At 40.3% G+C, this 27,921-nt stretch overlaps 1 protein-coding gene across 5 annotated transcripts in view; it reads left to right on the forward strand.

The window, feature by feature from the left end:
• The window catches only part of ILDR2 (immunoglobulin like domain containing receptor 2), a 260,220-nt gene that overhangs the window by 115,116 nt on the left and 117,183 nt on the right, over window positions 1–27,921 (forward strand). For all 5 annotated transcript variants that reach the window (XM_073577128.1, XM_073577126.1, XM_073577125.1 and 2 more), the window contains exons 2-3: window positions 2,887–3,207; window positions 17,907–18,026. In XM_073577128.1, coding sequence (XP_073433229.1) covers window positions 2,887–3,207; window positions 17,907–18,026 — 441 coding nt within the window. The remainder of the gene's footprint in view (window positions 1–2,886; window positions 3,208–17,906; window positions 18,027–27,921) is intronic.

The following is a 27,921-nucleotide window of genomic DNA, read 5'->3' on the forward strand; positions in this document are numbered from 1 at the left end:
TTATAGTAGTTATATTCTTGTACATAGGAGCAGTATTATAGTAGTTATATTCTTGTACCTAGGGGGCAGTATTATAGTAGTTATATTCTTGTACATAGAAGCAGTATTATAGTAGTTATATTCTTGTACATAGGAGCAGTATTATAGTAGTTATATTCTTGTACATAGGGGCAGTATTATAGTAGTTATATTGTTGCACATAGGAGCAGTATTATAGTAGTTATATTCTTGTATATAGGAGCAGTATTATAATAGTTATATTCTTGTACATAGGAGCAGTATTATAGTAGTTACATTCTTGTACATAGGAGCAGTATTATAGTAGTTATATTCTTGTACATAGGAGCAGTATTATAGTAGTTATATTCTTGTATATAGGAGCAGTATTATAGTAGTTATATTCTTGTACATAGGGGCAGTATTATAGTAGTTATATTCTTGTACATAGGAACAGTATTATAGTAGTTATATTCTTGTACATAGGAGCAGTATTATAGTAGTTATATTCTTGTACATAGGAGCAGTATTATAGTAGTTATATTGTTGCACATAGGAGCAGTATTATAGTAGTTATATTCTTGTATATAGGAGCAGTATTATAGTAGTTATATTCTTGTACATAGGGGGCAGTATTATAGTAGTTATATTCTTGTACATAGGAGCAGTATTATAGTAGTTATATTGTTGCACATAGGAGCAGTATTATAGTAGTTATATTCTTGTATATAGGAGCAGTATTATAGTAGTTATATTCTTGTACCTAGGGGGCAGTATTATAGTAGTTATATTCTTGTACATAGAAGCAGTATTATAGTAGTTATATTCTTGTACATAGGAGCAGTATTATAGTAGTTATATTCTTGTACATAGGAGCAGTATTATAGTAGTTATATTCTTGTACATAGGAGCAGTATTATAGTAGTTATATTCTTGTACCTAGGGGGCAGTATTATAGTAGTTATATTCTTGTACATAGGAGCAGTATTATAGTAGTTATATTCTTGTACATAGGAGCAGTATTATAGTAGTTATATTCTTGTACCTAGGGGGCAGTATTATAGTAGTTATATTCTTGTACATAGAAGCAGTATTATAGTAGTTATATTGTTGCACATAGGAGCAGTATTATAGTAGTTATATTCTTGTATATAGGAGCAGTATTATAGTAGTTATATTCTTGTATATAGGAGCAGTATTATAGTAGTTATATTCTTGTACATAGGGGGCAGTATTATAGTAGTTATATTCTTGTACATAGGAGCAGTATTATAGTAGTTATATTGTTGCACATAGGAGCAGTATTATAGTAGTTATATTCTTGTATATAGGAGCAGTATTATAGTAGTTATATTCTTGTACCTAGGGGGCAGTATTATAGTAGTTATATTCTTGTACATAGAAGCAGTATTATAGTAGTTATATTCTTGTACATAGGAGCAGTATTATAGTAGTTATATTCTTGTACATAGGAGCAGTATTATAGTAGTTATATTCTTGTACATAGGAGCAGTATTATAGTAGTTATATTCTTGTACCTAGGGGGCAGTATTATAGTAGTTATATTCTTGTACATAGGAGCAGTATTATAGTAGTTATATTCTTGTACATAGGAGCAGTATTATAGTAGTTATATTGTTGCACATAGGAGCAGTATTATAGTAGTTATATTCTTGTATATAGGAGCAGTATTATAATAGTTATATTCTTGTACATAGGAGCAGTATTATAGTAGTTACATTCATGTACATAGGAGCAGTATTATAGTAGTTATATTCTTGTACATAGGGGGCAGTATTATAGTAGTTATATTCTTGTACATAGGAGCAGTATTATAGTAGTTATATTCTTGTACATAGGGGCAGTATTATAGTAGTTATATTCTTGTACATAGGAACAGTATTATAGTAATTATATTCTTGTACATAGGAGCAGTATTATAGTAGTTATATTCTTGTACATAGGAGCAGTATTATAGTAGTTATATTGTTGCACATAGGAGCAGTATTATAGTAGTTATATTCTTGTACATAGGAGCAGTATTATAGTAGTTATATTCTTGTACATAGGAGCAGTATTATAGTAGTTATATTCTTGTACCTAGGGGGCAGTATTATAGTAGTTATATTGTTGCACATAGGAGCAGTATTATAGTAGTTATATTCTTGTACATAGGAGCAGTATTATAGTAGTTACATTCTTGTACATAGGAGCAGTATTATAGTAGTTATATTCTTGTACATAGGAGCAGTATTATAGTAGTTATATTCTTGTATATAGGAGCAGTATTATAGTAGTTATATTCTTGTACATAGGAGCAGTATTATAGTAGTTATATTCTTGTACATAGGGGCAGTATTATAGTAGTTATATTCTTGTACATAGGAACAGTATTATAGTAGTTATATTCTTGTACATAGGAACAGTATTATAGTAGTTATATTCTTGTACATAGGAGCAGTATTATATTAGTTATATTCTTGTACATAGGGGCAGTATTATATTAGTTATATTCTTGTACATAGGGGCAGTATTATAGTAGTTATATTCTTGTACATAGGGGACAGTATTATAGTAGTTATATTCTTGTACATAGGGGCAGTATTATAGTAGTTATATTCTTGTACATAGGGGCAGTATTATAGTAGTTATATTCCTGTACATAGGAGCAGTATTATAGTATTTATGTTCTTGTACATAGAGGCAGTATTATAGTAGTTATATTCTTGTACATAGGGGCAGTATTATAGTATTTATGTTCTTGTACATAGGGGGCAGTATTATATTCTTTTACGTAGGGTTAGTATTAATTATTGGTATTGTTATTAGCCAGTATATTGTTTTTGGAGTGTGACTAGCCATTGATCTATGTTTCTCCTTTCTCTCCAGGACTGTCCCACGCAGTACAAGTGACAATGCCTGAGCACAAGAAATCAGTCATGCTGTTCCAGTCTACCTTGCTGCGGTGCCATTACTCCACCACCTCGTCGAAGCCCGTGTTGGTCCAGTGGAAATATAAATCTTTTTGCCAGGACCGTACAGAGGAAGCTTTAGGCATCGGGAAAGCCCCCAGCAAGAGCAATATGGGGGGCAACCAGTATCTGGATTGTCCTGATGGCAGCAGGACGGTGCGACCAGTGGCCTCTAAACTGGGAGACAGCGTGACTCTCGGAGACTTTTACAAAGGAAGGACCGTCACCATTGTGAACGGTAAGTCAGTGTAACGATGTGACTGGGGTTTAAAGTCGATGTCAACCAGTCATTTACTGAAAGATTGTGCCATTTGGCTCTTAGGTGAAATCAAACAAAACACCGAACACTTTACTGGGAGTCCTGTGTAATCACGAACACAGTGATCCCTCTTCTCTTCTCTCTCAGCGTACACAGGGACCTGTCGATCACCGTGGGGGATCTTAAAGGGGAAGGTCACCTTTTGTTAACAGGTTAGAAGCTAAACTGGAAGTTACGGACTCTAGGAACGGCTTTAGGTAAAATTGCATTGTGAATGGAGACTAAATTACTTTCGGACCTTTTATTAGATGATCCCTCCGCCGCAGGATGTTATCACCGTCCTTGAGAAGATGCATATTTGCGATTTTCTGTGTGTTTCATTGTATCCTTTCTTTATATATTGATTTCTATAATAAATTGTAACCATTTTCTCGTAAGTAACGTAACCGGTTCTAGCCTTGACTTTCGCTGTCGTCCGGCTGTAAAACTCACAAGGTCCCTGTTCAGTGAATTATACTGAGATAACAACCTGCCTGACGCTGGCGACTGAGCTGAATAATTACTTAATGCTCATTTTCCCTAGAGATTAAGTTACATCTTTTCTGGGATTGGCAGGATAAGATTGAGTTGTTTTGTCCATGAACAGCGCCACACCTGTCCTCAGGTTTCGTGTGGTATTGCAGCTCAACCCCATTCACTTCAATGAAGCTGATCTGCCATGCCGGGTGCAAACTGTGGAACGACGAGGTGCTGTTTTTTGGTAGTTTCTTTCTAATTTTGGACTAACCCCCCAACAACTCTGTGAAGCTGCGCAGTATGGGGCACAGTAATGACATTACACATCACGTGACGTTATTGTGTTGCTCCTTTGTCACACTTTATTGCAGCCATTACTCTTGCGAGCTCATGATCATTATAATTTCCATTTTTCGGTTCAGCGATTCCCTTCATTGTATTGGGATCGGTCATGAAAATGTAAAAGTTTTATGGATCCCGGGTAGAATAAAGTACGACTGTAGGCGTTTTATTAATGAAGATATGGTTGTTACTTATTCTCTTCTTTTTTTTTTTTCTGTGCATTTTGTGATTTATATCAGATATTATGGGACTAAATCTTAATCAGTGTTTAATGATTCGTTTTACGACTTTTTTTTAATCAAACTTTGGGCTTTAATTCTTCACCATATCCAAGATCTCTGCTTGCGGTCAATCAATAGGAACAAATTCATAAAGTCTGAATGATAGAAAAAGAAAAAAATATCTTCAAACTATCACCCAATAGTAATAACATATATTCTGAAGGCACATTACCCAGACCCTTATTCTCATAGGCCCCTTCATGGAATTTTGTAACAGTAAAAAGAAAAATAATAATAATTTATGAGAGTAAAATTCTGATTCTGAAATTCAAAATCCACCTTAAAGAATAAAAGGTAAGATTTGGCACAAATCATCACATATTCTCAAGAAATGGACAGATCAAAGATCTCCATGGTCATGATGCTGGTTAAAATTTTTGCCCTTTATTACAAAAAATAAGTGTCCCTCCCCCTTTATTTGGACTATTGAACATAACATATGCTCTCCCAGTGGTGATAACACGAAGAAAAGAGAGTATAATCCCCTCCTGGAGCAACGATTGATAAGATGAAGAAAGGGTCCTGGATCTAACCTCCTCCTTGGGGGTCACTATATATAGAGGGACAGATCACAGTGATTGGCTCGGGTTGGTTAGAGGGGTGATAACATAGTGAAAGGTTCCAGCATTCCCTCTCAGAGCCACTGGAGGCTATAGAGGAGAGAGATGACAAAGGCAACATTTGGTAAGATGGGTGACAACATGGAGAAAGGTTCCTGTATCGCACCTGTGATCACTGCAGTCCGTACAGGTGAGGAGATGACAGCAAGAGAGATTAGAAAGGTTGATAACACGAAGGAAAGTTCCTGACCCCCCACTACCTGCATTGCGATCACTGAAAACTATACAAAGGGAGATGACAGTAATAGAATGAGATTGGAAAGAGGGGTGATGGCAAGAAAAAATGACATATGTCCATTCCCTACGGTCACTTGAGGCTGCGTGAGGAGGAGGATGACTATAAGGCCGGGATCACACATGCGAGAAACTCGGACGAGTCTCGCATGTTAATACCCGGCACTGCCGTCGGCACTTGGAAGCGGAACGTGCAGCTGCATAGAATCATAGAATGGTAGACTTGGAAGGGACCTCCTGGGTCATCTGGTCCGACCCCCTGCTCAAAGCAGGATTCGCTAAATCATCCCATACAGATGTCTGTCCAGCCTCTGCTTGAAGACTTCTATTGAAGAACTCACCACCTCTCGTGGCAGCCTGTTCCACTCATTGATCACCCTGTCAAAAAGTTTTTTCTAATATCTAAGGCTGGTTTCACACTTGCGTTGGGCAGAGCTGCAGAGGGCTGCGTACTTCCTCCGTTAAGCCCTGCCCACTGCCTCACCTCACCTCTTCCATTCAGCTCTGCCTACTTCTGAATGCGGCCTGCGTACCTATCTTTAACATTGGGTACACAGGCCATGCGGATATATGCGGATGCCTCCGTATGCGGCGTTTTGGTGCTGGGACGACCGCAACAAAATGCAATATGTTGCGTTCGGCGCAGCGTCAAAACGGCGCATAATCTGTGTCTCCTCCCATTCAGTTTCATCCCATTGCTTCTAGTCTTTCCTTGTGCAGATGAGAATAAAGATGATCCTTCTACAATGTGACAGCCCTTCAGATGTTTGTAGACAGCTATTAAGTCTCCTCTCAGTCTTCTTTTTTGCAAGCTAAACATTCCCAAATCATGTAATCGTTCCTCATAGGACATGGTTGGAGACCGGTCACCATTCTGGTTGCTCTTTTCTGAACTTGCTCCAGTTTGTTGTTGTCTTTTTTAAAATGTGGTGCCCAAAACTGGCCACAGTATTTCAGATGAGGTCTGACCAAAGAGGAGTAGAGGGCAATAATGACTTCACGTGACCTTAGCTGTATGCTTCTGTTAATACATCCCAGAATTGTATTTGCCTTTTTGCTGCTGCATCACAATGTTGACTCATATTCAGTCTGTGATCTATTAGTATACCCAAGTCTTTTTCACATGTGCTTTTGCTTAGCCCTATTCCTCCCATTCTGTATATGCTTTTTTCATTTTAATTACCCAGATGTAGTACTTTGCATTTTTCCCTGTTAAAAACCATTCTGTTAGTTGCCCACTGCTCCAGTTTATTTATATCTTTTTGAATCCTCTCTCTCTCTTCTCTAGTATTAGCTATCCCTCCTAGCTTTGTGTCATCAGCAAATTTAATCAGTTTACCCTCAATTACTTCATCTAAATCATTGATAAATATGTTGAACAATACAGAGCCCTGTGGTATCCCAGTTGAGGCATTCTTCCAACTGGATGTGCAGCCATTTACGACTACCCTTTGGGTCCGATCATTAAGCCAGTTATGAATCCACCTAACAGTTGCCTTGTCCATTCCATACTTAGTCATTTTTTCAATAAGGATTGTGTGATATAATTTGTCAAATGCTTTGCTGAAGTCAAGATATACTATATCTACAGCATTTCTCTGATCCACCCAGTCAGTGATTCCGTCATAGAAGGAAATTAAGTTAGTCTGACATGACTTATTAGTTACAAACCCATGCTGACTCTGGTTAATCACTTCATTCTTATCCAGGATCCAGGTACTTACATACATGTTGTTTATTAGTTTGTTCAAAGAGCTTTCCTGGTATAGAAGTTAGACTCACCAGCCTATAGTTCCCTGGGTCCACCTTCTTGCCCTTTTTGAGTATAGGAACAACATTTGCTCTTCTCCAGTCATCTGGGACTTCTCCTGTTCTCCAAGAATTTTGAAAGATTAGGCTGCGTTCACATGTTGCGTTTTTGTTGTGTTTTCGTGGCGGTTTTTAACGCGATTTCGCCGCGAAAACTCAAAAAAACAGCATCCCATGCAATCCTATGGGATTCCGCAATGCTGTGCTAATGCTGCGGATTTTCCCGCGGCGGAATCGCATCGTGGAAAAATACGCAGCATGCTCATTATTTTGCGGAATCGCGGCAATTCCCCCCACATAGGAATGCATTGTTCTGCTTACTTTCCGCTGTGCCCACCATGCGAAAAGTAAGCAGAACATTTGCGGACGGTACCCACGGTCCGGAGGAGAGGAGACTGTCCTCCGGGCTGTGGTTACCATATCCCTGTAAAAAATAGAATTAAAATAAAAAATCGGGTTATATTCACCTTCCAATGTCCCGCGCAGTGTCCCCAGGCTTCAGTGATACACGTGGCAGACCCCGTCCCAGTAATGCATTGCGATAATGACCTTTGCTGACGTGGCTATCTCGTGATACTATAGCGGTCCAGCGAGACCGCAACGCCATCACAGGTCATTGCCGCAATGCATCACTGGGAACGGGACCTGCCGGAGCATCGCGGAGGCCTGGGGACGCTGCGAGGGACATCGAAAGAGAATATAACCCGATTTTTAATTTTTTTATTACTTTTAACATTAGCTCTTTTTACTACTGTGGCTGCATAGGCAGCCTCAATAGTAAAAAGTTGGTCACACTCGTCAATCACTATGTTTGACGAGTGTGACCAGCCTGTCAATCAGTTCTCCAAGCGATGCTACAGATCGCTTGGAAAACGCTAGCATTATGCAAGCTAATTACGCTTGCAAATCGCTAGTTTTTCTGCCGGAAAATCGCAGGAGTTTAAAATGCGATTTTCCCGCGGAATTGAATTCCGGAATTCTCGCGGTAACTTCCGCGGGAGTTCCACTACGTGTGCACTTAGCCTTATAGAGAGTGGTTCAAAAATTTCTTCTGCTATCTCCTTCAGTACTCTGGGGTGTAATTCATGTGGACCTGGAGACTTGAATTCATTTATGTTATGTGAGGAACGGCAGACCGCTGTCGCCAAATTGTGACGGACAGCGGACCCTGTGCCACTAATAGGTCACGATCCCACCACCGACACGGGTTTATCAGCGGACGGAGGGACGTGACGCAGTGCCGGCACACGGCTATCACAGGCACAGTGGGGGCTTATCTTAGTTATCCTGCCACTGGTACCATGTGACAAAAACACAGCAAGCTAATCTTGCTCTAACAATTTATCGCAGGGGGGGTATTTTGGTTGCCCCACCACTGCTAACAACCTTCCAAGAACTGCGGGGATTTATGTATATCCCACTTCCTCAGTTCCACTTTGGAACTCGCAGCTCTCCAGCGCCCCCCTTACCCTCAGGTCAGTCAGGGATCTGCACCTAGGATAATTAGTCGCCGGACGGGCTGCTTGTTGTGCACGGGCAACCAGACTACTGCAGTAAGCGAATTATCAATGCCGTGGCCTCAACCACTCATTCAGCAATATAAGACCCTTCTGTACTGCCAGCTAGCCTCACCAGCCGCGCACACCACGCTGCCACCAGCTGCTTGCTTCTCCACTTAAGTTATAGACTTAATGGAGGGGTTTGAAGCCAACCCGAACAGTAGTGTGATTATCTAAAAAAGGCGCATAGTTCGTTTCTTAGAGCATAGAGACAGAGCTAATAGATTTTATCATTTATTCCCAAAAGAATGCGGGCAGTGATTACATAGATAAAAGTTGCTATGAAGTTGAGACATTAAATATGTACAAATATAACATAAAGGCGTTAAAAGAACAGAAAGTAACACATGTGCTTAGTCGGTATCAGGCATCCCATGTGGCTGGGGGAGGGGCACTTAGCCAAACGTCCCCACTCATCCGCACGTCTTTCTGGCATGAGGACTTCAGCTGGACTGACTGGAATTTGGTAGGGAATACCTATAACCTAGGGTCTGTGACCTCACGAAATGGGCGGTCTGGTGAGGTCCAACCCCCCTTTCTCTAATTTATGATTTGGCTACAAAACTTAGAATAACAATATCTAAACGAGAGAAGCCCGTACCAACACACATAGGACATCATTGTTTGTGATTTATCGCAGAGAATAGAACAACACCATGCATGCCATACTTAGGACATTCCATTTGGGAGCAATCCATATCTCAGTTTCTGGAGGTCTGAGAATTGTGAAACTTAAGGGTTTAGAAAGCTGGCTTCGTGCCCTTTGCAGAAATGTGAGTTTCATATCTCTGTCACAAGCGAAGTGTGCGCTGGAGCTTCTTTTAATATTTCCTATACCTGTATGCAAGCCGCATTTTTCAGAACAAAGAAATGCTTTCCCTTGCAGGGGGGAAGGCTGCGAGAGGAAATGGACGGTTTCATGTTACCAGCAAGCACAGAGCTGATAAGGAGGGGGGGGTTGCAGCTACATGACAGGCTTGTCTCCTCAGTGTGTAGCAATGGGAGATTCTAGAAAGTTCTGCAAAATCATATCTTACATTACATGTTAGCTAAGTGTTTTCTCACTATCTTTCTGTTTATAGATATCCTGGATTCTTCTATTCCCTTAATCGGACAGTGAAGATCAGTTGATGTTACATTTCCTTTCTGAGAGAAAACAGATGCAAAATAGGAATTTAAAATTTCGGCCTTCTCAACATCCTTTCTTACCATTTCATCATTTTCGTCCTGTAAAAATCCTATAGCATCTATGATTTTTCTTTTAGTTTTGACATATCCCCAAAATCCTTTCTTATTGCTTTTGATGTCTCTTGCAAGCCTTAATTCATTGTCAGCTTTACTACTCTGATTCTTGCCCTGCAGGTTCTGCAGACAGCATTATATTCTTCTTTAGATATGCCTCCCTCTTTCCATTTAATAAACATTTCTTCCTTTTTAGAATGCGTTTAAGTTCTGTGTTCATCCATCCTGGTTTCATTAAAAGCTTCCTATTCTTCCCACTTTTCGGAATTGTTAAAGATTGTGCTTTGAGAATCTCATTTTTCAAGATTTCCCATCCTTCCTGGATATTTTTGTCCTTAAGGATATCCAGCCATTGGATCCCTCCAATTCTCTTTCTGAGTCCTTTAAAACCTTTCTGAAATCTAACCTTGACATCTGAGTCTTCACAGGTCTTCTGCCTCTAGTTATCCAAAATTCTAAAATATCATGGTCGCTACCTCCTAGGGTCCCAGCCACTCTTACCTCCTCAACCATTTCCTCCCTGTTTATAAGGATTAGATCCAAGGTAGCAGTTCCCCTTGTTTTCTCCCCTACCTTTTGGAAGACAAAGTTGGGTCATTCCATATCAAGTGATCCAAAAATGAATATTTTTTTTACCTGACGTCTTTAGATTTTTTTTATTTTTTGTTTTTATGAAGTACAAGTTTAGTTAATTACAAATTAAAAGTTTTGAATTTTTTTCTTCATCAGTTAATTTTTTACAGACTTCTAAAGTTGTGAAAAAGAGCGAATTTTGGCCTGGTATGGCTTTACATTTTTTATCATATCTTGGGCTAGAATTAAGATACAAAGGTGGGAGAGGCATCGTTTTTCTCAGAACGGTAATGGCTTTCATTTGATATGTCACAAGACTATGTTTCTTTACATTTTGTTTTTGTGAAATCAAATTCATAATTTTGATGCGCAATTGTGAAAAAAACGTATGTTTTAAAATGGTGAAAAAATGCATGTGCGTTACTTGTGTTCTTGTTTATATTTGTACAGGGATTCAACTTGGGACCTATCAAATTTGTATTTTTTTTTCTTAAGCCTTGAATCATCTGATTTTAGGTGTGTGAGTTTATTCCTTTTTTCTTTTCAAATTACAGCGTATTGAACTCAACATTTATATGTAACAATAAAGAAACACAAAAAACAAATCCCGAAGTGCCAGAATAAATCCATCTTAATCATCATAACACAACTTGCTCAGCATTTTCAACCTGAATACATTGAACAAACCAAAAGAAAAAATCCTCAAGTGTGATTTTCTAAGTGGTCTCATCCAAATTATATGTTAAAAACAAGATTAAAAGAACCAATATTTTTACCACCTATTTATACATGTAACAATTCATCACTAAACATGTCATTTATGAAGTGTTTAAGAAGAATAGTACAGTAGTTAAATCCTCGTTCTATAAAATATGAACTAATCAAACAATTAATAGTACATTTTTAAACTGGCCTTTTATCAACAATTTGACCCTTCTAGTGGGTGAAACGTAATCTGGTCCATAAGCGCTTACTAGCAATGGCCATTTCCTTTTGTGTCAAAGAGTATGTGCGGCCGGTCATGGTGTTGGGCTCCACCTGAGTTAATATCTGATTTTTGTTAACTTTTAAAATATCTGGTTTTCTTGGATACACAAAGGATGGCGCTGGGCCAGAAGGATGCAAAAAAGTCACTTCTACTTCTTCATTTTCACAATTTTTGGAGAGTACAGTAGCCAGCCACCAGTGCCGATCATATTCACAGGTCACATAACCAGTTATGTCATCCATTGCCAATCTTGTGCCGCCTTCTACCACTTCATGCACTTCACTGTCTTTGCTGAATGAAAAAATCCTTGTTTTTATTTCTGTTTCACTCCATGGAATGACAGTGTGGTATTGCTGAGTCCCTTTGATGCATTCTGCTTCCTGTAACCGATGCTTTAACAAACTCTCCTCCTCTTTGTAGTCCTGGTTTGTACAATACATGAACTGGATATTAAGAATATTTTTCTCTCTCCATTTGAAAAGTTGCATGGGTGTTAAGATTTGGTCTGATTATGGCCTCTGGAGGCTAGCCCGGGCTGCAAGGCGTTTCACGGTGCCTCCTAAGCCATCACATACACCTTTGCCATGAGCAGTGGCAAAAAAGTGCCATTCAGCTTCCACTCCAAAGTCTTTCTTGTGATGGCATACATTTATAAAGTTTTTCCTGTTTTTATACTGTGCAGAAGAGCCATCCGAGAAGTAGTAGACCTTGCTCAAACTTGGTAGGATGTCTGTTTTTTTCACTGAAATCAATTTTTTTTGGAACAAATGAACAGCTATTGAATCGTGAAGTAAGCACTCAGATATCATAACTACACTTTTGTACTTTATTTCTCCATTCTCATTGTACTAGATCCCAAAGGGGTGCACAGTTGCTTGTTCATTGTTCCAGTGAAATGACTGTGCTTCATCCTGAACAACAAAGGAATAGTTCTCTGAAAAGTCTAAGCTTATTACTGCCTCATTCTGTTTGATGCTTTCTTTGAGGTGATTGTAGTAGTCAGACTGTTGGCGAGCTATAAATGAGTGTTTCTTAAGGACTATCAGCTGTTCACAAAAACATTCTACAAAAAGTTCTGCACTTTTAAAAACTGTGTCAAAAGTACATCTGTCAACAGCTATCCACTGTTTATAAGTTATATTATCTACCATAGCCTCTTCAAAATAATTTAATATTTTTTCTTTGAGAGTCAATACTGAAGGACATTTTTTGCAAATATTGAGATAACAACTCCAACTCTTTTCTGGACACAATATTTGAGACAGACATACTTTGTAATCGCCAAGGTTGGACTCGCCAATCTGAATATCTTTCAGCTTACCCCCTTCAATCATGAGCTTAGTGTTCTGGTGTATACGCATACTGAGTGTGTACCACTACCACCAGCCAGGACACAAGTGTTCGGTCGCAGGTCAGCAAATTTTGAAAATCCTATTTTGGCAGAAGTGGAATTTTTTTTCTTTAAAAAGTTCATAGGTTTCTTTCAAATTGGAAAGAACCAGCCTCTTCTGGACAGGAGTTTTCTTAGGCCTCTTTCACACTTCAGTTTTTTGCATCAGTTATAATCCGCCAAAAAGGCGGACAAGCGGATCCGTTCTCAACTGATGTGAACGGATGGCACAGGATCCGTTTTCAGACGGATCCTGAAAATGAAGAAATTTAAAGGAATCGCTGGCCGGGAAGGAGAGAGAGAGAGAGAGAGAGAGAGAGATATTCGGGTTAAATCAGTGTTTGCAGGATCCGCCAGAGAAAAAAACGTTACAAGCTCCGTTTTGAAATTTTTGAGGATGGTGACGGACAGCAACTTTTGGCGGATCCTCACAAAAAACGGATGCAACGGACAGCAATCCGTCATTAATGCAAGTCAATGGGAAAAAAACGGATCCTCAAAAAAGTTTGAGGATCCGTTTTTTTTCAAAACCTGGCGGATTGTGACTGATTGTAAAAAACGGAAGTGTGAAAGAGGCCTTACCGTTCACTTTTATAGACACACAATCTTTCTTGCCAAGCATAATTCGGCTCACTTCATCACTATTCTAAAAATCTTTCACTTCACCCACTATAGCTTCATCTAATGTTTTGCCTGGTTTAGGATCAGGACAAGACATGAAACCTTTTTGTTCAACGTTAAATTCATTTTCTATTCTTTTGCATGTCCATGTTGCAATGGGTGATTCTTCAATGTTAGAAAGTGATTTATTCAAATACTCTATTGTTAAATCAGGATGGATAAAATCCTCTGTGTTCGAAGTTACAGATTCTTCGAAATTTTCTGCCTGCTGAGCATTTTTCTCTTTTGCAAGTTGCTTTCTACAACTGTCACAAATTTTCATGCCTGCATTGATTGATGGATTTATATTAAACATCCAATCTTGTACCGGCCTAAGATTTTTTTCTTGTTGTGTGTCCAGTTTTTTCAAAAAGAATGCAACAGCATATATTATAAAATGCTGTTCTTTGAGAAGTAGCAGCCATTGCTGTGTGAGAAAAATACAGTTAATATTATGTAAGGAAGATGGGTAATAAAAATAAAGATTTACAGTACACTTGAGATATAACTGTGTTACTATAAAGTGAGTATTAGGGCTAATGCACACACAGCTTTTTCTGTCTGCGGATAAACGCTGCGGTTTTGGCACATTTTTCTACCGAGTTTTCACTATATCTGCATTAGTCTTTTTAATCGCTAGTGAAAACGATGGCAGCTTTTTATATAAATAGTAATAAAGGCGTTTATTGCAGATCAAAAAGTAGTGCAAGCAGTGATTTACTCACTCTGTGTTTCAAAAAACACTGCATGGGTTTAACCCCATTGAAATCAATGGGGGGCATTTTTCTGAACGATGATCACTCAGAATAGCGCTGTGTGTATTAGCCCTTAATAAGAAAAGCATTAAACTATTAATATAAGTTTACTCAAACTTTAAACACACTCACCAATATTGTAGCACACAGACTCCCTTGATGCCTTAGAGACTATTGTTTGTTCAAGAGTGAACATGTTAGGACATGAAAGCTCTGTCTTACTTTCTGACTCTGCGGTGGGCAGTGACTGACAGAGCTGCTGGCCTGTCATTTGCTCTGCATTCACTGTCTACCCCTGTTCATTCTCAGGTTGAGCCCTAACAAAGCTTTCTCCTCTGTCCTCTCCTGCTTCTAAGCTGTAACATAATAAATACTGTAATATCTAAAAATCATGGATTACTTGGTAAATATAGACCCCACACTTCTAGACCACAGGCTGAACAGATCTGAATTCCAGATTTTGGAATTGACACTGTATAGTTTAATTTTTTAAAATATGATCCCATCATGATCCCAACTTGAATTTTGGTACAGATGTGGCTAGGAGCATAGCAGGTACATGTGCAGTTTTTGAAATTTCTAAAAAAAAACCAACATTTTTTTTCAGAAATGCGTTTTAAACTTTTGTGTTTGCATTCGCATGGGTAAAATATTAACAAAGATACTCTTGTGACATATCTGGTCAAAGCCTGTACAGTTCTGGGTAGACTGGTGTTTATTTTGTTTGTCTATCTTTTTTCTAGCCTGAGTTATGAGGAGAAATGTTAAGGCAGGCAACACCGAAATTCACACTTATTCTGAACTTTGAAAATCAATAAAAAATAAAAAAAAATCTAGAATTTTTTTTTCCTTCATATTTTGCATTCTCTAACACACTATTACCAAATAACAAAATCTCAAAAGAATTAAAAATATAGAGGTAAAAATCATTGGTTCACTTGACATGGAATGACCCAGTTGTCAGCAAGCGAGGATAAGAAATTCCTTGACCTGTTATTCTTGACTGAGAGAGATTCCCAACAAATGTCTGGATACTTGAAATTTCCCATGACCACTATGTCTTATTTTTTTGAGAACTTGGCCATTTGATGCATAAAGAGTTCATCCATATCTTCAGCTTGCACAGGCGGCCTGTAGTAAATGCCTACAATGGTGTCCTTTCCATTGTTCTGTACTTGTAATAGTTTCCACAGAACTCCCAGTCTCTGAAGATTGGATCTCTGTGCAGATATATACGCGTTTCTAACATACAATGCGACACCCCCTCCTCGTTTATCAAGTCTGTTTCTTGCAAATAAGTTGTATCCTTCTAGTCTTGTTTTAAAATCATGTGTATTGTCCCACCAAGTTTCAGTTATTCCAATGACATCATATTTCTTTTCCTGCGTTTGTAGTTCCAGTTCTCCTTGTTTGTTGCCCATGCTTTGTGCATTAGTATAGAAGCATTTTAGTTTGTGATTCGTTTCTCTTTCTCCAATATTTTTATTATTTAGATTTTGTTGTCTTTGTTCTTTCCTCCCATTTCTACTAGCAGAGTTCTCAATAGCATTTGTCAGGTGTACAGTCATGGCCAAAAGTATTGACACCCCTGCAATTCTGTCAGATAATACTCAGTTTCTTCCTGAAAATGATTGCAAACACAAATTCTTTGGTATTATTATCTTCATTTAATTTGTCTTAAATGAAAAAACACAAAAATAATTGTCCTAAAGCCAAATTGGATATAATTCCACACCAAACTTAAAAAAGAGGGTGGACAAAAGTATTGGCACTGTTCGAAAAATCATGTGATGCTTCTCTAATTTGTGTAATTAACAGCACCTGTAACTAACCTGTGGCACCTAACAGGTGTTGGCAATAACTAAATCACACTTGCAGCCAGTTGACATGGATTAAAGTTGACTCAACCTCTGTCCTGTGTCCTTGTGTGTACCACATTGAGCCTGGAGAAAAGAAAGAAGACCAAAGAACTGTCTGAGGACTTGAGAAACCAAATTGTGAGGAAGCATGAGCAATCTCAAGGCTACAAGTCCATCTCCAAAGACCTGAATGTTCCTGTGTCTACCGTGCGCAGTGTCATCAAGAAGTGTAAAGCCCATGGCACTGTGGCTAACCTCCCTAGATGTGGCCGGAAAAGAAAAATTGACAAGAGATTTCAACGCAAGATTGTGCGAATGTTGGATAAAGAACCTCCACTAACATCCAAACAAGTTCAAGCTGCCCTGCAGTCCGGTGTCAACCCGTACTATCCGTCGGCATCTGAATGAAAAGGGACTGTATGGTAGGAGACCCAGGAAGACTCCACTTCTTACCCCGAGACATAAAAAAGCCAGGCTGGAGTTTGCCAAAACTTACCTGAAAAAGCCTAAAACATTTTGGAAGAATGTTCTCTGGTCAGATGAGACAAAAGTAGAGCTTTTAGGGCAAAAGCATCAACATAGAGTTTACAGGAGAAAAAAGAGGCATTCAAAGAAAAGTACACGGTCCCTACAGTCAAACATGGCGGAGGTTCCCTGATGTTTTGGGGTTGCTTTGCTGCCTCTGGCACTGGACTGCTTGACCGTGTGCATGGCATTATGAAGTCAGAAGACTACCAACAAATTTTGCAGCATAATTTAGAGCCCAGTGTGAGAAAGCTGGGTCTCCCTCAGAGGTCATGGGTCTTCCAGCAGGACAATAACCCAAAACACACTTCAAAAAGCACTAGAAAATGGTTTGAGAGGAAGCACTGGAGACTTCTAAGGTGGCCAGCAATGAGTCCAGACCTGAATCCCATAGAACACCTGTGGAGAGATCTAAAAATGGCAGTTTGGAGAAGGCACCCTTCAAATATCAGGGACCTGGAGTAGTTTGCCAAAGAAGAATGGTCTAAAATTCCAGCAGAGCATTGTAAGAAATTCATTGATGGTTACCGGAAGCGGTTGGTCGCAGTTATTTTGGCTAAAGGTTGTGCAATCAAGTATTAGGCTGAGGGTGCCAATACTTTTGTCCGGCCCATTTTTGGAGTTTTGTGTGAAATGATCAATGTTTTGCTTTTTGCTTCATTCTATTTTGTGTTTTTTCATTTAAGACAAATTAAATGAAGATAATAATACCAAAGAATTTGTGTTTGCAATCATTTTCAGGAAGAAACTGTGTATTATCTGACAGAATTGCAGGGGTGTCAATACTTTTGGCCATGACTGTATGGCTTTTTCTGGCCTTTTGCTTCCCTTCCCACATTGTTCTAGTTTAAAGCTCTCCTGATGAGTGTAGCAAGGCGACTTCCAAATACATGTTTTTCGGTTTTCATAAGGTGCACCCCATCTCTAGCAAGAAGTAGTCCATTGTTAATACTTGCAGCCGCAGTCTCCTGTCCGAGTGCCGGCGGCAGTGCCGGATACTAACATGCGAGACTCCTTTGAGTTTCTCACATGTGTGATCACGGCCTAACAGGCTGTATTTGGTAACGGGTGATAACAGGAAGAAAAGTTCCTGAATCCTGTTCTTTGGTCGCTGGAGGCAGTGATCTTACAGAGGATCTGTCCATTCATTGACAGCAAAATGAAATCTTAAAATAAAAGGAGGAATTGAAATACAAAGAAGTTTTGTAAAGTTGAAGAACTTTTTCTTATAGAATGTATTTAAGAGCCTCTTTAACCTGTGTAACAGTGATGTGCTCTCTCTCCCTGCTTGTCGTAACTTTGCCGGTCTTTGTCATTGGTTCTAGATGCGGATCTTGAGTTTGGCACTGTGCAGTGGGGAGACAGCGGCCTCTACTATTGCCTTGTGGCTGTCTCTGACGATCTGGAAGGAAAAAATGAGGATCGTGTAGAGGTCCTTGTAATGGGTGAGTACCACAATCCGATGCTTATACACACACAGGAGCAGCTATCACTTATGGTGGAGAATACACCTCTAGGGACACAACGGAGTTATGTGCTAAAGTTGTGTCTGCTTATGACCACCACTAGAGGGAGCTCACTGCAGACAGATTGTAAAATTCCAGTAGTGAGCGCCTCCTAGTGGTGGCTGCAGCCAGCTAGAATGTTATCAATCACTTTTGGGATGCTGTAGAATAAATACAGCAAATATGTGAATTTCAGTGTAGATGCCAAGGGACTCATTGCACCAGGAGACCCTAATGTTCGTCTCTTAATCCTTTAATTGGCTAACTGCTTTTTCCTTTTGATTGGATGCAGCAGTAATCTGCCATCTGAGTGAGAAGAGAGAGCTCAGAGAATGTTTTTTTTTTCTATCTTGGATAACATGAGACCTCTGCAGCCAATCGGTCGCTGGTGATTGGCTGCAGCGGTCACTTAACATTCTTTGCCAGAAATGGAAGTGAGGAGATCGGCAGTTGTAACTGGGCAGCATAACCAAGAAATTTTAAGACAACCATGGGTCCATTTAAAAAAAAAAAAAAAAAAGTGATGGACAATCCCTTTAATACCCCACAGTAGTCATCTGCCTGTTGCTTTGCATGGCGCTTGACGAGCAGAAGAAAACACTCTCAGTAGGGATTCCCTGATGACGTCTGTAGGATTAATGAAGGATTCCCTGTCGGATCATTGCAGCGAGGTCTCTCCGGCGTCCATGGAGGAGCAGGAGCCGGGGGGGGGTCTATAGGAATGAATGGTAATTTCGGCTGCCTGGCTTGGAGGGATAATTTCAGCCTAAATGCAGAGTTTAAAATCAGATTCATTTAGGAAAGACATCATTACTGCAGCTGGCGACTGAGGGGCCATTAAACTTGTAATATTTGCACCTCTGGGGAATACATCGCAGCTGCAGCGTCTGTTCCATAATTCCGGCGTATCTGGGATCCTCGGGATCTCCAAACAGATTTGCAGCCCTGGCAGCTTCTCCATAAATGTTTCGCGGAGTCGTTAACCCCCGTCGCTCTCCCTGGTGACATTATGATGGGGGTTAATTCCAGAATAATTCTGAACACTGGAATTATTAGGCGACAGATGCGGGACGCGGCCAGAGAGCTGACACGCGGATATCGATCCCCTGGTGAAGAGGAGTAAAGTATATACATAGCGGTAGAGTCGGGATTTAATAAATGCAAGAGCAAAAAATATGTGCACCCTTCATCTAGTTACATCGTACTTTAGTACAATGAGGATTTGTTTGCACAGTGATGTATATGGGATTGTGCAAAATGTATTTGCGTCCCTCCAATGCTCTGCTACCCGAATTATCACCCTCTACCCGTGTTACTTCTCTGCCAATACATGGCCCACTCGGACCTAATCTGCTCCGGTCTGCAAGGTACCCCTCCATACAACTCCATACATCTCTGACCTAATCCCCTGATACCTCCGCACTTATAATCTCCGGTCCACAACTGACCTCTCCGTACATCTCTGACCTAATCTCCTGATATCTCCATGCTCATAATCTCTATTCCACACCTGTGCCCTCCTTACATCTCTGACATATTCACCTGATACGTCTGCAGTCATAATCTCTGGTCCACACCTAACCTATCTGTATATCTCTGACCTAACCTCCTGATACCTCCCCACTTATAATCTCCGATCCTCACCTGTCCTCTCCATACGTCTCTGACCTAATCTCCTGATACCTCCCCACTTATAATCCCCGGTCCTCACCTGTCTTCTCCATACATCTTTGATGTAATCTCCTGATACCTCCCCACTTATAATCTCCGGTCCACACCTGTCCTCTCCATACGTCTCTGACCTAATCTCCTGATACCTCCCCAATCATAATCTCCGGTCCACACCTGTCCTCTCCATACGTCTCTGAGCTAATCTCCTGATACCTCCCCATTCATAATCTCCGGTCCACACCTGTCCTCTCCATACGTCTCTGACCTAATCTCCTGATACCTCCCCACTTATAATCTCCGGTCCACACCTGTCCTCTCCATACGTCTCTGACCTAATCTCCTGATACCTCCCCACTTATAATCTCCGGTCCACACCTGTCCTCTCCATACGTCTCTGACCTAATCTCCTGATACCTCCCCACTTATAATCTCCAGTCCACACCTGTCCTCTCCATACGTTTCTGACCTAATCTCCTGATACCTCCCCACTCATAATCTCCGGTCCACACCTGTCCTCTCTATACGTCTCTGACCTAATCTCCTGATACCTCCCCACTTATAATCTCCGGTCCACACCTGTCCTCTCCATACGTCTCTGACCTAATCTCCTGATACCTCCCCACTTATAATCTCCGGTCCACACCTGTCTTCTCCGTACATCTCTGATCTAATCCCCTAATTCCTCCCCACTAGACATGAGTGAATTGATTTGCAGCACAATGGTCTAGAGGCCACGTAAGTCAGACCAGAGCCTTGAGGACCCCTTCCTACCTGCTGACATCCCCAGGCATGGCGTGACTTAATATATTCATCTGTCCATCAAATTAAAAGATCTGGCAGGGATTTGGGCAAGTAGAAGATAATTTGAGGGGCTCCTTTCAGGCTGCCAGTGGACCAGAGTTCTGCAAATTGAAATTTGAATTTCTACTCTCCACCTCTAGACCTGTGTCCTCCATACAGCCCCAACGTAATATCTGGTTCCTTCTTACTCGTAATATTTGGTGGACGACCTGTCCCCTCCATACATCTTGACTTAAGTTCCCCCTACTTGTGTCTCACAAGATCTCCTTCTTCGCTTTTCTCTTTTCTACTTCCCTTAAAACCTCTTCCAAAATTTCTCCTCTCCTTGCCCATACTTTGGAACTCCCTACTCTAGATTGTCCCATTCTGAACCTTCAAAAACATCCATATCTTCAGGAAAGCCTGCATCCTACAGTAGCCTTCCTAACCTCGCCCACCATCCCCTTCCATTGTAGACCCTCGTGGGCTGGATTTCCTCTTCTTATGTGTCTCGTGTAATCCTGTTTATTGCGCCTGGTTTTGCTTTACTATATACTTTTGTACTATAAACCTTCTGTTTCCACCAATTTCATGTATGCAATGTTCTACAGATAAAGTGTGCTTTGCCTAATGACAGGTACGATAAAGGGACGATAAGTGTAGACACAACACTTGAAGACACGCAATTTTTTTGTTCTTTACTATTGTACTTACCTCCTCGTCTTCCACAACTTTGTTTTAGGTTTTAGTTGACCTAACCATATGAGGGCTTGTGTATTTGCTCCACGAATTGTAGTCTTGAATGACACAACTTGCTTTACCATACAATAGTTTATAAAATAATATTAACCAAAGAATTACGACTACGTAAAAATACGCAACATGTAAGAATATATGTATTTCTCCATATATCTGAAGATAAGTATTAAGAGAGCAAGCAAAAAATTTCACCAAATAACTGGTGGACTAGCCACAGTATTGAACTTGTCACCTTTTTGTGTTTCGCCACCTCTGTGGCTTCCTCTGGGGTTATACGGTAATTTTATAATATGTTCTTTATAATATGTTCTTTCTTTATCTGATGTTTTTTTATTTTGCTTCTTATACCTATTTCTGATGTAAGGTTAAATGTATTCTTTTGGCACACGTTTACATAATGCAGTAAGAAGATACGATTTTCACAAATATACACATTGCTGAAAATCTCTGCAGATTTCAAAAGCCAAGTTGTTACGCAGAATTCGCAGCAAATCACCAACAAAATACGCTGTGAAATCTGCACGCAACACGTGTAGCGCATAAGCGACTGGTACGTTTCAGAAAAATCTGCAACGTACCTTCTACTTGTGAACGCACCCTTTCCAGGACAAGATCCCTATAATGTAATGCCGATATTCCGCAGTGGGATAACCCTGTGCATCAGACAATCCTCCGTACCGAGGAGTTTCCCGGCATGAAATATGAAGTCTAGATCCTAAATATCCATGTACCTCCTATAGAACTTCTCACAGCTGAGAGTTTGCTGCAGTTTTATCCAGTCTAGTCACAAACACATGAACTAAACAGCTTAAAGGGAACGTGTTAGGATGATTTTACAAATGAAACTAACACTACGGTTGTTTAGATCCGAATACTACAATAAAAATTATACCTGTCTTGTAGTAATCCGACGTGCCAGCGCTGAAAAATCAGGCTTCAAAGTTACATGCAAATTAGCCTTGAAGTGCATTCGGGGGGCGTGTCAATTTATACGAAGTACACAAACACGCCCCCAATTTACCTAATTTCCATGTGACTTCAAAGCTCGATTTCTCAGCGCTGGTATATCCGATTTCTATGAGACTGGCATCATTTTTATTGTTGTACTAGGCCCTGCGTAGCCATGCTAATAGTTTCAGGAGTAAAATAGAAATATTTGTTTAAAACTTTACGTCAAGATTTGTATTTCCTTCAGCGGTTTATAACTGATAGGTTTGTAAGGTTTTTAAGAATTTTGGTTTTAAATAATAATGTTCCCATTCACCGGCTGCAAGGATAGATCTTGGAAAATTTGCAAAACGTTTTAATTATACTATGATTAATCTTTATATATGTAAAATAAAAACTCCCATTAATTACCAAAGGTTCCCGTGAATGACGAGATTTAATATGACTCCTTCTCTTTATGCAGCGTTCAATAATCCGGCCCTTTGTTTAGGTCTTGTAGAACTCATTGAGCATCGCGCACTCCATCCTCCGCCTCGTGCGGATGCGTCACAGAGAACAGATGCAAATCGCGATTCTTAGGCAAACACACGGCGTTCATCACATTCATTCCACTCCGGATAGCAACACGGAAAAGGTCGGGAGAGATGACAATGTTAGTAAATCATCGCGGCTACGCGGCGTTGCTCGTTTGGCCGCAAATTAATTAGACAGAAAAACAGATGCTGCCTCCTGACATTTCCCCTTCACCCGATCGAACTAGGAAAAGAAAAGTTTACCATCTGCAGAGGTGGGAGAGATGGTCTGCAGAGGAAAATCCTAGGAGGGGGTAGGGAATTAAAGGGGTTGTAATGAAACATTTCGAATATCCAATTTCCAAATTTTAAAACAAGTGGCAAGCAGCAACCAATGAGGGTTTTTTGGTCTGGAGGACCCAGCACATCTGCCCATTGATTTCAAAGAGAATTGTGTAATACCTCTTCTCTCCTGTGGAAGTGCTGTAGAGATATTAAACACTTGCTTCCAGGTTCTACCCTGCGTCAGATCAAGAAACCATTTGATTAGTTGATTCTTGGGGGGGGGGGGGAGTGCCTATACAGATTGGACTTGATTGCTGTGATCAAGACACCTAGTTTATTTTTAGGAATCCCTTTTAACAAAATCCAAGTAGGTGGTGCAATGACATATAGCCCCGTGACGGTTGCTGTTGTGATTGATGGACATTGTATGACTTGAATGTTTTTCTATGGGGGGGTAGGATTTGCACCTCACTTTCGGCGAACGACTAAAGATTTCCGAAAATGTAGACATTTTTGGGATGGTCGCGTCACTTTTTGCCTCTTTTGGGGTGGCAAGTGAATCATGTTAATGTCATAGCTCAACCCAAGCCCTTAAACGGTTATTCCCAACATAGCAAGTTATTACTTACCCACAGGAAAAGTGATAACTCGATCGGTGAGGGTGTAACCACTCGGACCCTCATGATCCTGTGAATGGGTCAATAAAAATTCCCCATCTAAATGGGAGCAGTCAATATTTCCAGGAGCACAGTGAATGGTGCGGTGGCGCACCTGTGGTCACCACCGTACCCTTTAGATTCTCCCTTCCCGTTATCGGTTGGAGACCCATTTGTTGGTCCTCTACCAATCAGCAAGTTATCACCTATCCTGTGGAGAAGTGATAATTTCCAATGTTGGGAGCAACCCCTCAAAGTGTTAACCCATCTGGATCTACGAATATTCCTCCCTTTGGCCCTGGGAATTGTATTTATACATAAGGAAAGCTCTCGGCTTAATCTTCTGTAAAGAGATGGGATAATAAGATTCTTATCTCCCGGAATTAGGCTCTTAAGAAGAAGAAAATTTCTTCAAAACGACCCTTGAGATTCAACAAGACCCTTTAAAATTTTAGAGCGTCGTGAAAAAAAAAAATGATGTTGCCTACAGGTTATTAGAAAATGATTGGCTTTATCCCAATCCCCGAATATATTTGATGTATTTATGCAGATCATTCATCTTTTTTTTGACAAAAGGAAAATAAATGCTTCCCCCCATTAAAGGGGTTCTCCGTTTTGGAGAAATTCTTATTAGATGGGCCGCTTGATGATAAGCAGATAAAAATGTTTTTTATACTTGCTGTTAATCAAAGCTAATCAGAAGTGATCGGTTGCGGAAACCTAAGCAAGTGTTCAATTTCCCTACAGCACGACCAGTGGAGAAATGGGGTATTACGCCTTGTTCATTCATATCAATGGGTTGACTGTGTAAGATAGGACAGGACGTGTCCTCCCGAGCTAGAGACCCTCTTTATAACCACTCTCTCCTTTAACCAACCCTACATTTGTCAGGGCATTCTGGGAGTTGCAGTTGCACAAAAACTAGAGAGCCACAAGTTAACGACTTAAACGTTTACATGGCTGTTCTTCTAGGGATAACATATGGTCATGGTGGATTCCACTAGTAACGAGAAGCCATGCGGAATATAACTTTCTCTGACTGTAAATTTCAAATTTTAGGTGGTAAAAAAAAGCCCCCTTGGATATAAACGCTCACTAAAAATTCACACCTGGAAGACCGTAACTAAGAATTATCGAGCGTCCAGCCTGGGAAAAGCAGCCAGGATGGAGACTCTGGTAATGTTGGCCACAAGCGGCTGCATTTGTATGATAAGACCTCTTATCTTCCTGGCCGGACGCTGAGCGAAACGTGGCGCGAATCGTTCTGCTTCGAGAGGTTCATCAATAATAGTGGCGCCTGTCGGGCTGTCACTGGTCGGTTTTAGGCAGCAGAGCTGTCACTGAAGTGTCGCAGATAGCAGAGTATGTCAGCTCTTCTTAAAGGGCTATTCCAGGATGATGTGTAGATTGCAGCTTTTCTTAAAGGGCTATTCCAGGATGATGTATAGACTGCAGATCTCCTTAAAAGGCTATTCCAGGATGATGTATAGATTGCAGCTCTTCTTAAAGGGCTAATCCAAGATGATGTATAGATTGCGGCTCTTAAAGGGCTATTCCAAGATAATGCATAGATTGCAGCTCTCCTTAAAGGGCTATTCCAGGATGATGAATAGATTGCAGCTCTTCTTAAAGGGCTATTCCAGGATGAAGTATAGATTGCAGCTCTTCTTAAAGGGCTATTCCAGGATGATGTATAGATTGCAGCACTTCTTAAAGGGTTATTCCAAGATGATGTATAGATTGCAGCTCTCCTTAAAGGGCTATTCCAGGATGATGTATAGATTGCAGCTCTTCTTAAAGGGCTATTCCAGGATGAAGTATAGATTGCAGCTCTTCTTAAAGGGCTATTCCAGGATGAAGTATAGACTGCAGCTCTTCTTAAAGGGCTATTCCAGGATGATGTATAGATTGCAGCTCTTCTTAAAGGGCTATTCCAGGATGAAGTATAGACTGCAGCTCTTCTTAAAGGGCTATTCCAGGATGATGTATAGATTGCAGCTCTTCTTAAAGGGCTATTCCAGGATGATGTATAGGCTGCAGCTCTTTTTAAAGGGGTATTCCAGGATGATGTATAGGCTGCAGCTCTTTTTAAAGGGCTATTCCAGGATGATGTATAGGCTGCAGCTCTTCTTAAAGGGCTATTCCAGGATGATGTATAGATTGCAGCTCTTCTTAAAGGGCTATTCCAGGATGATGTATAGATTGCAGCTCTTCTTAAAGGGCTATTCCAAGATGATGTATAGACTGCAGCTCTCCTTAAAGGGCTATTCCAGGATGATGTATAGATTGCAGCTCTTCTTAAAGGGCTATTCCAGGATGATGTATAGATTGCAGCTCTCCTTAAAGGGCTATTCCAGGATGATGTATAGATTGCAGCTCTTCTTAAAGGGCTATTCCAGGATGAAGTATAGACTGCAGCTCTTCTTAAAGGGCTATTCCAGGATGATGTATAGATTGCAGCTCTTCTTAAAGGGCTATTCCAGGATGAAGTATAGACTGCAGCTCTTCTTAAAGGGCTATTCCAGGATGATGTATAGATTGCAGCTCTTCTTAAAGGGTTATTCCAAGATGATGTATAGATTGCAGCTCTCCTTAAAGGGGTATTCCAAGATGATGTATAGATTGCAGCTCTTCTTAAAGGGCTATTCCAGGATGATGTATAGATTGCAGCTCTTCTTAAAGGGTTATTCCAAGATGATGTATAGATTGCAGCTCTCCTTAAAGGGCTATTCCAGGATGATGTATTGATTGCAGCTCTTCTTAAAGGGCTATTCCAGGATGATGTATAGATTGCAGCTCTTCTTAAAGGGCTATTCCAGGATGATGTATAGGCTGCAGCTCTTTTTAAAGGGCTATTCCAGGATGATGTATAGGCTGCAGCTCTTCTTAAAGGGGTATTCCAGGATGATGTATAGGCTGCAGCTCTTTTTAAAGGGCTATTCCAGGATGATGTATAGGCTGCAGCTCTTCTTAAAGGGCTATTCCAGGATGATGTATAGATTGCAGCTCTTCTTAAAGGGCTATTCCAGGATGATGTATAGATTGCAGCTCTTCTTAAAGGGCTATTCCAGGATGATGTATAGATTGCAGCTCTTCTTATAGGGCTATTCCAGGATGATGTATAGATTGCAGCTCTTCTTAAAGGGCTATTCCAGGATGATGTATAGATTGCAGCTCTCCTTAAAGGGCTATTCAAGGATGATGTATAGATTGCAGCTCTTCTTAAAGGGCTATTCCAGGATGATGTATAGATTGCAGCTCTCCTTAAAGGGCTATTCCAGGATGATGTATAGATTGCAGCTCTTCTTAAAGGGCTATTCCAGGATGATGTATTGATTGCAGCTCTCCTTAAAGGGCTATTCCAGGATGATTTATAGATTGCAGCTCTCCTTAAAGGGCTATTCCAGGATGATGTATAGATTGCAGCTCTCCTTAAAGGGCTATTCCAGGATGATGTATAGATTGCAGCTCTTCTTAAAGGGCTATTCCAGGATGATGTATAGATTGCAGATCTGGCGGCAGGTTATTTACTGTCTACAATAGAAACTGTATTTCCTAAGCAGACACATTACTGTCTTCCGGAGGGAGGCTAGTTTGCATATTTTTCTTCTCCAGAGAGCATTGCTGCCAAGACTCTCCTTAATGAAAACCAGTACCTCTGTGAACTCTCCCAATTTCATGCACCCCACCCTGGATTTCGGCACAGGTTGATAGTTCACATCCAGACCCGATCTGCGTGCTTGAACCAGGGCTGTGGAGTCGGTAAGCCAAACCTGCGACTCCGACTCCTCAATTTCCCTTACACCGACTCCGACTCCAACTCCGACTCCCACACATATTGCTTATATTTAAGTGAAAAATTCATTGTAGAACAATGTGAACCTCAGACATTTAATCATTTTTATGATCCAATAATCAAGATATTTAGATAGAACAGAATATATATTGGTGTACTACCCAGTTTTCATTCTTTTTGGTACAGATACGATATGGATAGACAGATATGGATAAATGATAGAGCAGATTTCTAATCTGCTTTTGCTATTGAAAACATTATCTATGAGCTCAAAAACCTTTCAGGTGATGCAGTTTTTTAAAAAGATGATCAGCTTTTGCAGCTGAAAAACGTATCCTCAAAAAACACAGGAAAAACGCTGTGTGTGAATGTAGCCTTAGATCAGGAATATAACAGCCATTTATAGGACATTTCATAACTTTCCCAAA

This window comes from Dendrobates tinctorius, unplaced genomic scaffold, assembly GCF_039654945.1.
Source record: "Dendrobates tinctorius isolate UK_male_01 unplaced genomic scaffold, ASM3965494v1 ptg000054l, whole genome shotgun sequence".
Lineage (NCBI taxonomy): Eukaryota > Metazoa > Chordata > Amphibia > Anura > Dendrobatidae > Dendrobates > Dendrobates tinctorius.